The sequence below is a fragment of the Syngnathus leptorhynchus genome, chromosome 7 (assembly GCF_054491065.1).
Source record: "Syngnathus leptorhynchus isolate UIUO chromosome 7, UIUO_Slep, whole genome shotgun sequence".
Classification (NCBI taxonomy): domain Eukaryota; kingdom Metazoa; phylum Chordata; class Actinopteri; order Syngnathiformes; family Syngnathidae; genus Syngnathus; species Syngnathus leptorhynchus.
In genome coordinates this window covers 12,963,427-12,977,751 of record NC_141201.1, presented here as the reverse complement: position 1 = coordinate 12,977,751, position 14,325 = coordinate 12,963,427, and the positions used below count along the sequence as shown (strand labels likewise).

The following is a 14,325-nucleotide window of genomic DNA, read 5'->3' as shown; positions in this document are numbered from 1 at the left end:
TCACTGTCATTGCCCACGTGAGCATTGAAGTCACCCAGTAGAACGATGGAGTCCCCAGAAGGAGTGCTCTCCAGCCCTTCCTGCAGGGACTCTAAGAAGGGTGGGTACTCTGAGCTGCCGTTTGGTGCATAGACACAAACAACAGTCAGGACCCGTCCCCTCCACCCGAAGGCGGAGGGAGGCTACCCTCTCGTTCACGGGGGTGAACCCCAGTGTGCAGGCGCCCAGCCGGGGGTGCAATAAGTATGCCCACACCTGCTCGACGCCTCTCACCGTGGGCAACTCCAGAGTGGAAGAGAGTCCAGCGCCTCTGAAGAGGGCTTGTACCAGAGCCCAAACTATGTGTGGAGGCAAGTCTGACTATGTCTAGTCGGAACCTTTCTGCCTCACACACCAGCTAGGGCTCCTTTCCAGCCAGAGAGGTGACATTCCATGTCCCTAGAGCCAGCCTCTGCAGCCGGGGATCGACCGCCAAGGTCTCCTCCGCCTTTTGCCGCCGCCCAGCTCACTTTGCATATTTCTAATCACTCCATTAAATAAGAAAATGGGATAGAGAAAGACTGACACTGACGATGTGTGTCTAGTTTTGTTGTCTCTAACTGCAGCATTCAATACGGTGTACCACAGTATTTCGCTGGCTTGTTTGCAGCACCAGGTTGGCATCACTGGTAGCGCTCTAGAGTGGTTTAAATCCTATTTGGCTGGCAGTACTTTTGTGTTAGCCTGGGTAGCTTTAAGTTTTGCTCGACCCCTCTGTCGTATGCTGCTCCACAGGGTTCTATCCCGAAGCCATTGCTGTTTTCATGGTATTCTGCTTCATGAAAACATGGCATTTCCTTTCACTGTGATGCAGATGACATTGCCGCTGAGCGAAAAGTTCAATTAAAAAAAAGAAAAAAAATGGCTTACTGTCCCAGTGGCCTGAGTAAATCCTATCCTGTTGTCCTAGGCCCCCTGGAGTAAGCCAATACTCTCAAACTTGTGTTTGAAATTGTACAGTGATTTTAAGTTGAATCAGTGCTGTTGTTACATCCAGCCTCTTTCATTTTAAGGTAAGGTAAAGCCCTTTCTTTCTCAACAGCACTTAGAAACAGGAATACATGACTTCATTACATCTCGGCTAGACTACAACCTCTTCCATAATTATGGAATTAGATTGATGTTTCTTCAGTTGTTTAATTTTGTAGAAATAAAAGCAAGATCAACGACATGACACAAAACTAGTCATTTCAAATAGCAACTGTCTAGCTTTAAGAAACACAACGAAATCAAGAAAAAAAATTATGGCAATCTGTGTTGGTTACTTTTTTAGACCAAGAAGAGGGAAAAAAACATTATTAATTTATGGGGTAGGCTAAAAAAAAAAAGCCTGCATAGTAGTTTAGACCAAGGATGTCCGAACACAAATTTTCTCCACTATGTAACAAGGCAGAAGTACACGTGCACACGCGCATGCACGCACACACACAGACACACAAACACACACACACGGATCTTCTTTGTTGGTATTCGGCAAAAAAGACTTCGAAACCAGGAATTGAAATTTTGAAATGTGAACGATTCCAGAAGAATCAGAAGTTAGGCCCAGTCTGTTCTCCAGACTTAATGCTCAACCCCACACGGTAACGTGTATTAAGTTACAGTGGAGCCTCGGTTTTCCAACGTCCCGGTTCTCGAACAAATCGGTATTTGAACAAGAAATTCGAGATTTTTTGCTTCGGATGTCGGCCGAAATTCGGTTGTTGAACCTCGCAAGATGACCCGAGAGGACCCGCATGCCAACTGACTCCGTTATTGAATTCTCGTTACTCTAAAGATTGCATCAACTCTAATCATGCCTCCAAAGGAAGCGAGTGGGAGCAGTTAAGCCATCCAAAAACACAAAGACGCTCCTAAAGCAATACTACAGTGAGCGCCCGGCGTGCTACGGTTGCGCGATCGGACCAAATTAAGCTCCCTGCGCACTGAGGTCCACTTAAATTTTGGAAAGTACATCAGGACTTTAAAAATATTTTCTAAATTTTAGCGACCGCTCTGTCACAATAATGCAACCAGCGCGGTGCAGTTGCGCGGTCGGCAGCGCGCTACGGTTGCGCGTTTGGCGGTGCGCTGCAGTTGTGCGATCGGACAAACTCAAGCTCCCTGCGCACTGAGGTCCACTTAAATTTTGGAAAGTACATCAGGACTTTAAAAATATTTTCTAAATTTCAGCGACAGCTCTGTCACAATAATGCGACCAGTGAGGTTTAGTTGCACGGTCGGCGACGCGCTACGGTTGCACGTTCGGCGGTGCGCTGCAGTTGCACGATCGGACAAAAATGTGCAAATGAAAAAATGCTTAAAAAGGCGTTTTTATTTATTTTTTGCTTGGAATGGATTAAATGTTTTTCTATTAATTGTAATGGGAAAACATGATTCGGAATTCGAACGATTCACTTCTCGAACAGCCTTCTGGAATGGATTGTGGTCGAAAAATGAGGCTCCACTGTATAGACAAATTTAATTTCTATAGTATTGTCACTTTGAAAGAATACAAAAAATACTTGCTGAAATGTGAGTAGTGTGGTGATGCTGTCAATAAAAAGACTACCTCTCTCTAAGGCAACAAGAAACTCCCGGTTTCGCTGCAGTTCTCTCATGAACTCCTCGTTCTGTAGAAAAAGCGCAATGCGCTCATCTTCCAGATACTGCTTCAATTTCTTGTCTTGCTCTGTAGCTATTGCCGTCACACCTGGACCACGAGTTGTGCCTTCAATTCTAGACTGAGAACTTGACTGGCGTGTCCTTTTACTCAAAGAGACTGAAGATGAGGATGGTGATGTTCCAAGCTGGGAAAGCTCAGCCTGAGTACTCTGTGAAAAAGACACGGTATACGTTATAAAGGATGTTCAAATTGTTGAGAAACCACATATACACATGCACGAGGAGAACTGTTTAGGTGTGACACGACAGCAACAGCAAATCGGGGTCGAGGACCTACTTACTACATCACCCGGATGAACGTGAACCAAATATATTTTTGTAATAACACGCACACACACAATGCATGTGGTGAAATAAAAAAAGTGCTGGACAACAATATGATTCCGGTCGTTGGAACCAAGAGCCATATGCCGGCCGGGAGTGACAGAAATCCACCTGTGAGTGGAATGAAATGTTCACAACTGTTTAACTGTCTACTAAGATATCATTTAGCAGCCAACACAACCACCATGTTGTTACAGTTGTTACCACTGCCCTCATTACTCAGCACAAGACGATTTGATGAGAATTTCCAAAACTAATGAGGCTAACTTAGATGACAGGCTGTGCATGTCCTATGAGCAAATTTTATCATATGTTCCAAGCTTTGTTTTACTTACCTTTATACTTTCTAATTGCTGAGGCAGGATCCTAAGGAAATCATCTGGGAGATTTCCAAGAAATGGAGGGTTCCAATTACTGAAGTTTTTTACCTGCTTGGGACCTGAAAGTTGCTGTTGGGCTTCAAATCTAAAGGGAGATGATGTAGCAAGACAAGAGAGGCGCTCAAGAACAACATGTTATATTATGGTAAAATAAACATTATTTCCTATTAGTTACTCATAAATAGTGGTATCTTGATGTATGAGTTTTAGTCGCTCCATGACCTCATCTCTAAAATTAACTTTCTCCACTGAAATTAATAGAAATGTCATTAATCTGCCCCCCCAACCCCAAATTTATTAAAATTAATAGCACTCTTCTACATTGTACATTATACAATCAGATCTTATATTTTCTTTTGCCAGTATTCAACCGGTACCAGATTTATTTTACTGTTTGAACAGCTCAATTCAGATTTTTTCCAAATCTGACCAGCATCACCCCTCCGTCAGTCGTCACCTTATCGTGGTGGAGGGGTTTGCGTGCCCCTATGATCCTAGGAGCCATGTTGTCTGGGGCTTCATGCCCCTGGTAGGGTCACCCATGGCAGAAGGGTCCTTGGTGAGGGGCCAGACAAAGCACGGCTCAGAAGACCCCTTATGACGAATAAAATATATGGACCTAGTTTTCCCTCGCCCGGACGCGGGTCACCGGGACCCCTCTCTGGAGCCAGGCCTGGAGGTGGGGCTCAAAGGCGAGCGCCTGGTGGCCGGGCCTTCGCCCATGGGGTCCGGCTGGGCATAACTCAAAAAGAAAACGTGGGTCCCCCTTCCCATGGGCTCACCACCTGTAGGAGGGGCCAACGGGGTCGGGTGCAAAGTGAGCTGGACGGCGGCCAAAGGGGGGGCCCTTGGCGGTCCGATCCCCGACTGCAGAGGCTGGCTCTGGGGACATGGAATGTCACCTCTCTGGCTGGAAAGGAGCCCGAGCTGGTTTGTGAGGCAGAAAGGTTCCGACTAGACATAGTCTGACTTGCCTCCACAGATAATTTGGGCTTTGGTACAAGCCCTCTCGAAAGGGGCTAGACTCTCTTCCACTCTGGAGTTGCCCATGGTGAGAGGCGTCGAGCAGGTGTTGGCATACTTATTGCCCCCCGACTGGGCGCCTGCACACTGGGGTTCACCCCGGTGAGCGAGAGGGTAGCCTCCCTCCGCTTTCGGGTGGGGGGACGGGTCCCGACTGCTGTTTGTGTCTATGCACCGAACTGCAGCTCAGAGTACCCACCCTTCTTAGGGTCCCTGGAGGAAGTGCTGGAGAGCGCTCCTTCTGGGGACTCCATCGTTCTACTGGGTGACTTCAATGCTCACGTGGGCAATGACAGTGAGACCTGGAAGGGCGTGATTGGGAGGAACGGCCGCCCCGATCTGAACCCGAGCGGTGTTCTATTATTGGACTTCTGTGCTCGACACAGATTTTCTATAATGAACACCATGTTCAAGCATAAGGGTGTCCATGTGTGCACTTGGCACCAGGACACCCTAGGCCGCAGTTTGTTGATCGACTTTGTAGTCGTGTCATCGGATTTGCGGCCGCATGTTTTGGACACTCGGGTGAAGAGAGAGGCAGAGCTGTCAACTGATCACCACCTGGTGGTTGGTTGGCTCCGATAGTGGGGGAAGATACCGGTCCGACCTGGCAGACCCAAACGCTATGTGAGGGTCTGCTGGGAACGTCTGGCAGAATCCCCTGTCAGGAAGAGCTTCAACTCCCACCTCCGGCAGAACTTTTCCCACGTCCCGGGGGAGGCAGGGGACATTGAGTCCGAGTGGACCATGTTTCGCGCCTCCATTGTTGAGGCAGCCGACCGGAGCTGTGGCCGTAAGGTTGTTGGTGCCTGTCGTGGCGGCAACCCCCGAACCCGCTGGTGGACACCGGCGGTAAGGGATGCTGTCAAGCTGAAGAAGGAGTCCTATAGGGCCGCAGCTGACAGGTCGGATGGCCAAGCGGAACGCGGCTTCGGCGGATGCTGAGGCAAAAACCCGGGCGTGAGAGGAGTTTGGCGAGGCCATGGAGAATGACTTCCGGACGGCTTCGAGGAAATTCTGGTCCACCATCCGGCGTCTCAGGAGGGGGAAGTAGTGCACGGTCAACACTGTTTACAGTGGAGATGGTGTGCTGCTGACCTTGACTCGGGATGTCGTGAGTCGGTGGGGGGAATACTTCGAAGACCTCAATTCCACCGACACGCCTTCCATTGTGGAAGCAGGGCCTGAAGACTGAGGCGGACTCTCCGATCTCGGAGGTCGAAGTCACTGAGGTAGTTAAAAAACTCCTCGGTGCCAAGGCCCCGGGGGTGGATGAGATCTGCCCGGAGTTCTTAAAGGCTCTGGATGTTGTGGGGCTGTCATGGCTGACACGCCTCTACAGCATTGCGTGGACATCGGGGACGGTGCCTCTGGATTGGCAGGCTGGGGTGGTGGTTCCCCTCTTTAAGAAGGGGGACCGGAGGGTGTGTTCCAATTACAGGGGAATCACATTCCTCAGCCTCCCTGGTAAGGTCTATTCAGGGGTGCTGGAGAGGAGGATCCGTCGGGAGGTCGAGCCTCGGATTCAGGAGGAGCAGTGTGGCTTTCGTCCTGGCCGTGGAACAGTGGACCAGCTCTACACCCTCGGCAGGATCCTTGAGGGTGCATGGGAGTTCGCCCAACCAGTCCACATGTGTTTTGTGGACTTGGAGAAGGCGTTCGACCGTGTCCCTCGGGAGGTTCTGTGGAGGGTGCTTCGGGAGTACGGGGTGCCGAGCCAACTGATAAGGGCGGTTCGGTCCCTGTATCACCGATGCCAGAGTTTGGTCCGCATTTCCGGCAGTGAGTTGGATTCGTTCCCAGTGAGGGTTGGACTTCGCCAAGGCTGCCCTTTGTCACCGATTCTGTTCATAATTTTTATGGACAGAATTTCTAGGCGCAGCCGAGGCGTTGAGGGGGTCCGGTTTGGGGACCTCAGCATCGCGTCTGCTTTTTACAGATGATGTGGTGCTGTTGGCTTCTTCAGGCCGTGATCTCCAGCTCTCACTGGAGCGGTTCGCAGCCGAGTGTGAAGCGGTCGGGATGAGGGTCAGCACCTCCAAATCCAAGTCCATGGTCCTCGGTCGGAAAAGGGTGTGTTGCAACAGGATGACATAGAAAACATGCAGGACACCGGCCCTCGAGGACCGGAATTGCCCACCCCTGCTCTATAGAGTCCTCAGGCTCACCAACAATAGCGGTAGCAGTTTGCATTATTTTAGTGCAATGTTTTTCCTTCTTCAGATTTGTTTCAAGACTACAGTTAGACTTCACGTTGATGGTTAATGCAGTTATTGCAATTTTGTTGTTTTATCACATTAGATTGGTTTATTTACATTTAAAAAACCAGAACCCATTCATTTACAAATGTGATTACACTTTAGTTTACATATTAAAATGTTCAGATACTAAGATGTGATAGACAGTTTTGCATGATTTGAATGAGGCAAAATAACATGCTTTTTCTTTCGAATATATTGTTATAATCATTTGTTTCAGATGTAATCATTTTCTGGATAAAAAATAAATTTGGTGTTAAAAAAGTCTTTTTTCAAACTTGAGTCTTGAAAAAGAGGGGGTCGTCTTATAATCGGGGCCGTCTTATATTCGGGCCAATACGGTACATGCCGTTGTTACTATACGCTCTGTCTGCATTCGTTGCTGCACCATTTATAGCTTCGTGTGAGTTAACCGTACAACATAACCCTGTATCAGTGGTCTCAAAACCACAAAGTACTGGTCCGCGGGGCCACAATGGACCAGGCCACACAAATCAAAGAAAAAAAAATCCAGTTTATGTATTAGCCAAGGCTAAAAGATATTTTAAAAAGCTACTAGATTCACTCAATTACATCCCTCTAGCTCCACATGTTTCCTGAAGCTGAGCCGTGATTGGTTGTTATCTCAGACCATGCAACTGTGATGTCATCATTAGTTGAGTGCAAGTTGCAAAATGGCTAACTTGGAAAAACAGGTCGACTTTACCTGTTTAATTCATATTCCTGTACATAACATTATTACAAAGAACATTTTGGGGTTGACTTATCCTTTAAATGTTGGATTTTTAATTATATGACCTTATATGACTTCTGGCCTTGTGTATGATATGCACAATATAAATACAGCCATCTTGAATGCCTGACGCTCACACGTGTAGATCGTTTGCTTGCTAAACCAATAAACCTGGTGATGGCTCAAACTGCAAATGTTGTACAGTTGGGGTACTTAAACTGAGCTACATTGCGATTCTTTAGGTAGAAATCAACAAATACAATCCATCAATTTCAAAATCAATGCTGCGTAACACCTTGATCATTTTAAAATGCAAATAAATGGCAACAACACTTGGCCAATAACAGTGTTTTCTAACTTTTATTTAGGTAATGTGCATATTTTAGATTACGAAGTCTCGCACGTCACATGACCAAACAAAAATGGCACAAAAATTTTTATACATTAATTATGTGCCTTCTGTCCTCGAGTGGAAGAGCACTGAACTGTTCTTCCAGTCACGATGCATCACAGTATCGGATTACATCTCTTCACTGTAACAGTACATATCACAATATAAAATAAGAGTAAAAATATTTTTAACAATATTAAATGAATATTTTCTGAATATGTGGTTAATTTTATACTACCATAATTTTCGGACTATAAATTGCATTATTTTTCTTAGTTTGGGTGGGGGGGGCGACTTAAAAAAAAAAAGGGAAAACCGCGATAAACGAACCGCGATGTAGCAAGGAATTGCTGTAATTTGAATTTCAAGTGACGTCAGGGCCGTGCCGGTTGTTTACATAAAGGACAAAGATTCGATCACGGGATGACGAAGATGACGAAGGGCCCCACGTACTACCGGCATCATTAGCGCCTTTGTTTGTAAGTGACACGGAGAACGAAGAGTTTGAAGGATTTAATGATTTGGAGTGACACAGAAGGTTTGAAAAACTATTATGGCTTTTACGCACGCCCGGTCCTTCTCGACGGGAGCTTTCTTTCATTTCCATGGATGGAAGTCGGGGGCCGGCGCTCAGCCGGGTGGCTGTCCAGGGACGGTAGATGGGGCTCGGACATGGCTTTTACGCACGCCCAGTCCTATTCTACGGAGCTCTCTTCCACCTCCGTGGCTGAAAATGCCACCTCCGGAGATGGAAGACCATGCCGCCGCACGCCTGGAAGTCGACGCCAGTGCTTGGGGCAGTGCGGCGGTGAACTATTTATGTTATAGTTATTTGATATATTTTATTTTGTGTAGCAACTTGTATGTTTCTCTCGTTTCAGTTGAGTAGTTGTTGCCTCATTGAACTCTCGTTTTGTTAAATAAAGAGCCGTTTATCAAACCCACGTCTTTGCTTGTACTTTAACGCTACAATATAGTTATATACTAGATCTGTGCGGCGCACGCGCAGCGTTGTTGACAAAGGACGAAGAATTTGATCTATGGATTTAATGATTTGGAGTCACACAGATGGTTTAATAATATTGTTGTAATATGATAGTTATTTGAAATATACTTTATATGTCGTTATATGGGTCTGTGGAATAATTAGAAATCCAACTTACGAGTCCGACGTCAGCGGCGCATAGGCGGCATTGTTTACATAAAGGACGATCGATGGATTTAATGAATTGGAGTGACACAGATGGTTTGATAAACGTGTTATTTAAGTAATAGTGATTAGAATAACTGAATGTTACGTCAGGCCCGTTCTCAGCTCTTCGTTTGTGTTTATGTGACGTTGGCATACCTATCATTTAGCCTGTTGTTGCTCGTTCATGTCTGTTCTTGGTGTTGGATTTTGTCAAATAAATTTCCCCCAAAATGCGACCTATACTCCGGCGCGACTTATATATGGGGTTTTTTCACGTTATTGTGCATTTTATGGCTAATGCGACCTATATTTCGACTTTTAGTCCGAAAAATACGGTACATTAAATAATCTAAATTGATAAACTACATAGCAATAAAACAAATGTGAATTATTAGAACATTTATTCTGCAAATTTCAAATCAGAATTAAAAGTTACCACTTCATAGTGTAAAATAGTGCAAATGAAAATAATACTGATGATATTTGATATGAAAACATTGTGAAACTAGCTTTCAGTTTAATTTTCTATAATACGTACATTCAAATTCCTGTAGCCATAGATTATTTGGCCTTTACCAATGTTGTTTTCAATGATAGTTGAGAAAGCAAATTCATTAAATGGGATTAATAAATCTTAAATGTGAAAATTAACACTCAAAGTAACATAATTTGCAGATGTATGTATGGTAAATCTTCTCTGGCGTGCTATTTTTCTATTTTCCATAACCACTACTGCTGCTAAAGCAATGCAGATTTCGCCATTGTGGGAATAAAAGTTGTTTTGTTAAATATTTATGATATCACTAATATACTTTTAATATTATTGGCCCCTCTCTCAGATGACTTGTGCAGCGACGTCCTCCGTCATTTCTAGTCTTAAGTGGCTGGCGACGTTATTCTGTATTATTTTCTCCCAATTTATCTGTAATGCACTTCCGGCCAACCCTATACAACGTGTCCTCTAATACAGAAGCACTTATTTGAGTCTTTAGCGATTTCGATATATAAGGAACTCAAGAGCCGACGTCCAAGAGGAAAAGAAAGGTGCATTTCACAGACAATACCAGAAGACTCACTTGAAATATGGATTTAGGCTAAGGCTAAAAGGTCTTAATATTGATGAGGAAAAAAACAAACAGCTGATTCCGTTGATTGAGATTGAATGGTCGGTCACCAGATGGAGCTGCAAAGGTTTTCAAGGCAAATACATTTTTGAACCAAACTTACCTTGGTGGCGGTTTTGGTGGGGCTTCTGGGTAGTATTTACTATCAAAAATGTGCATATCATATGTTGGTGGTGAGTAGATTGGCGGTGGTTCCTCATCTGAACTGTCTGGTTCAAGTGTTCTCTCCAGAATCTGAGGGGAAATACAATTGTCACAATGCATGGTTCAAGTAAAGCCTGTCCTATTTTGTTTCCATTTAATCTTTCCAGGTGTCAAGTTACATGGTGGATAGGATGGTATCAGATGGTGCGCGAAGGTGTGTTGGATTTGGCCCAGACGAATTGGCTCGAATGAAATTCCAAATTCCACCAGAAGACGGTGATAAAGCTTGACGGGAGACCTGAAGGAGGGGGTCTGAGTAAGGGTTACTTAAAAGTTAGTTCTTCAAAATTAACTATCGTTAAACTGGTAAAGGGGGGTTTGTTGATTGAACTAGTCAACCTCCATTCCCGTTCCAAATTTTACCAGAAGATGGTGCCAAAGTCAGATTAACCTAACATAGTAAATCAATAGTTTAAAAAATCATCGACTAGATGAAGACTTGTTCTGAAACACAGCAACACACAATTTTAGATTATGTTATATAATAAAATATTATATTAAATATTGAATAATATTTTATATTATTTTGTTTTGCTATGATATACTTTGAAACTGTTTGAGTATTTTAATTTGCTAACTAGAGAAGCCCAGGCTCATGGTTAGGTGATGAGTATTAGACATGTTAATCGCAGTTAGAGTAAGCTGCAATATACTTTATTTTATTCTGCTTTGCCATATTATATAGTTAGTAGCAACTTGAGCAGCAACATAGCACTGATGTTTCATTTACACATGAATGTATTAAGAGTTGAGTAACGACAAGGGGTTGACGGATTCTGTTGGTGGAAGACTGCGATCCCAGGCTTGGGCTTGACCTAGAGGTCACCAGCTTGTCAAAATACGTTTTGAAGCTGCTTGAGTGTTTTAATCTGCTAAACTGGGAGAACCCACGATCATAGTTATGATTATGTGTTAAGTTGACTATTGTGAAAGAAAGTATGTGTTATTATTGTCACGATGTGTAATCAATATCCAACATGTATGTAATATTGATGTACCATTTACACATGAATGTATAAATGTGAGCGAAGATAAGGAGGTGGCAGGGGGAATGGTGATGCTGTGTGGTGGAAAGGCTTGGGTCCCACGCATGAGCGTGACCTGAGATCACGTTCATCTGGTCGAAGCCCGGGCAAATGTAACGTTAACTGTGATGCCACTTGGTATACTACTGCGGATGACTCATGCAGACCTGACCCTTTGGTCACCTCATCTGGTTGAATCCGGTTGAGATCGGCCGAGATGCAGGTGCAGTCTATTGTAGAAGCATTTGGGTCATCTGAGAACAATATATGACGTCATGGAAAAAACTGATACGTGACCAAGCTGGCATTGGACCGACGTACTGAACTGGTATAAAAGGTTCGTTCTGACAAAGAACAGCGCTCTCTCTCGCCTGGTGGGCTCTCCCCGTCAGGAGTTGGCTGCTGCCCGTGGGCTGAGGACGCCGATTAGACGAAGATAGATTTTTCATTCGTTTTGAGATTAGACCAAAATCTACTAAAATGAATTTCTAGAGTCTTCGAATTGGATTTAGTCAGATTTTAAGATTAAAGACAGACTAGGAGATGTGGACCTCGGTGCAGCAGAGAGGAGCCATTTTTAGAGCGTCGTCCTCTTCTTTCTTTAGGCCAGACTGTTCTTTTAAACAGAATTTGGATTTTTGGCACAAGGAGAACTGATCACTCGACTTTTCCACTAAACAGCATTTTAGACCTCTTGCCTCTTCCCCTTTTTTACTATTTGAGAGTTTTGCAATCGAGAGAACTTCGAGACTAAATAATTTTCGCTCTATTGAGATTGGTGAGTGGAATTATTGTTGGTTGTTTGAACAATTGAGACTTGTCATTCTTTTTCTTGCTTATTCATTAAATTTCTACTTTATAATCATTTAATTTTGATTAATGATTCTTTTTATCTTTTATGCTTTAAATCTCTTTAGTTTCTCTATCATAGTCATACTGTAAACCGTTCAGTTCTTTTTAAATTGAAGACAGCTTTAATCCTTAACATCAGGAAGTTTCAGATCTGGTTCCAAATAGTTATCTTAAACTCACCTAGCGTAGGTGCACGCTAGTGGAAATGAACGAATCCCTGCGGTCTTACCAAAGACAGCTAAAACTATTCCGAGCGGTTACAAGAGCCCCAAATCTTATAGGAAAGAGAGCCGATAAAACGGCCGCGATCAATTTGATCCCGTGTCTCTACCAGGTAGTTACTCAACACAGGGGTCTGTTGATTTTAACGGTACTGGCGTCCGAAAAAGACGGAATTAATCTAACTATAGGTTGGTTGCGTAAACAGCGGTTAGACTCAGAACGAATCTTCTTTCCGTACCGGCTTACATAAACTCTCGTCTCCCCTTGAGTGCTGCGTTAGAGCAGCGAGGCTATAGGACAGAATTTTACCCTTTAAATGGAGAGCCGGTCGCTTACATTAGATAAGTGCAGGATTTGACACAGGTCATCTTGATTTGCACATCCACTGCACAAGACATGACAATTTAGTAAAATAAGATTTATTATACATTGACAGCTTTGGACACTTTCCACTGACCTCTGGTGGGATGCTGTCATCAGAGTCTGAGCTATCATCTGTAGTCTGTCCATCAATGCTCATCTGTAGAAGCTGGTCAATGGTGGAATCCACAGCACCATTATTGGAACGTAAAACACATTCGATTACTCCATAATCCATTGTGGGAAACATGATCTTGAAGTCCTCCATTGCCTGGTTGAACTCCAGTCGGCGGACTTGGCGGTTGGGTCTGCTGTTGTTAAGATTGCCCTGTCCATCACTTCCTCCAGTGCTTCTAGATCCTCCATTACTACTGCTTCGCCTGAACAGGCTGGTCATTGTCAAGTTCTCACCAACCTCGTAAACAGTAAAGTATGTGCGTGATCTGTCAACGTTCCTCAAGTAGCACAGATGGATTCAATTGGCTCTAGCATGGCACACAGAATCCTGGAGTGTGAGGAGTACATGTAAAGCCTGTTTTAGGTTTTAAGACCTATAACAGAAAAAAAAATGTGTTAGCTCAATCTGGTATGAGATAATCAGACACTTTTATAATATTGTATTTTATAACCTATGATGAGCATAGGTTAGCCTGATAGTCGAGAAGTCCCAGGCACAAATTTCACAGCTTCCTTGTTTCTGATTGCTTGCAGACAGTCGAGAGTTATAAGCCGTTATTGAAGAACTGTGCAGCCCAACTAGTCGAAAATCAGTGTTCTGATTGTTTCATTTGTGGAACATGAATTTGTTTTTATCCATCTTCGGGGGGGGGGGGTACATTTTGCCACTTGCTGTTGACTGAAAATTACACCACAGTCGCCAGGTTTCAAATTACAGCCAACTGTGATGTCATTTTCAGTCTACAGCAAGTGGCAAAATGGCTGGCCCCTCTAACAGATGGGAACAGGTGAATTTCCTGCTTAACTCAATACTGCGTTTGGACTAGTGGGGGCGGACACACATGGTGTGTGTCTGTGCGCGTGTGTGCTCCAGACGATCTTAAAATTCATATATCGTATTGGTCCGAAATTAAGACAACCCCCTCTTTTTCAATGTCTGTGCGCGTGTGTGCTCCAGACGATCTTAAAATTCATATACCGTATTGGCCCGAAAATAAGACGACCCCCTCTTTTTCAAGACAAGTTTGAAAAAATATTTTTTGAACACCAAATATAATTTTTATACAGAAAATAATTAAAGTACATCTGAAACAAATGATTATAACAATATATTCGAGAGAAAAAACATGTTATTTTGCCTCATTCAAATTTAAATCATGCAAAAACTGTCTATCACATATTAATATCTGAACATTTAAATATGTAAACTAAAGTGCAATCTTCTGTTTTTTTTAATGTAGATAAACCAATCTACTGTGATACAACAACAAAATTGCAATAACTGCAATAACCATAAAAAAAGTCTAACTGTAACTGTAGTTTTGAAACAAATCTGAGGAAGGAAAAAGATTGCTAT

The 14,325-nt window shown here is 43.8% G+C and overlaps 1 protein-coding gene across 6 annotated transcripts in view; it reads right to left on the bottom strand.

The window, feature by feature from the left end:
- Positions 1-14,325, bottom strand: part of cuedc1b (CUE domain containing 1b) — a 35,718-nt gene that overhangs the window by 15,514 nt on the left and 5,879 nt on the right. For 5 of the 6 annotated variants that reach the window (XR_015066733.1, XR_015066735.1, XR_015066732.1 and 2 more), the window contains exons 2-5: positions 12,889-13,342; positions 10,232-10,362; positions 3,363-3,492; positions 2,591-2,852 (exon numbers count right to left, since the gene is read on the bottom strand). Coding sequence is in view for 1 of the 6 variants with exons in the window: in XM_085916892.1 (XP_085773018.1) it covers positions 2,591-2,852; positions 3,363-3,492; positions 10,232-10,362; positions 12,889-13,188 (823 nt within the window). In the remaining 5 variants the exon portion in view is untranslated. Of the gene's footprint in view, positions 1-2,590; positions 2,853-3,362; positions 3,493-10,231; positions 10,363-10,451; positions 10,571-12,888; positions 13,343-14,325 lie in introns of all 6 variants that reach the window. The other variant, XR_015066736.1, reaches the window with a different exon arrangement.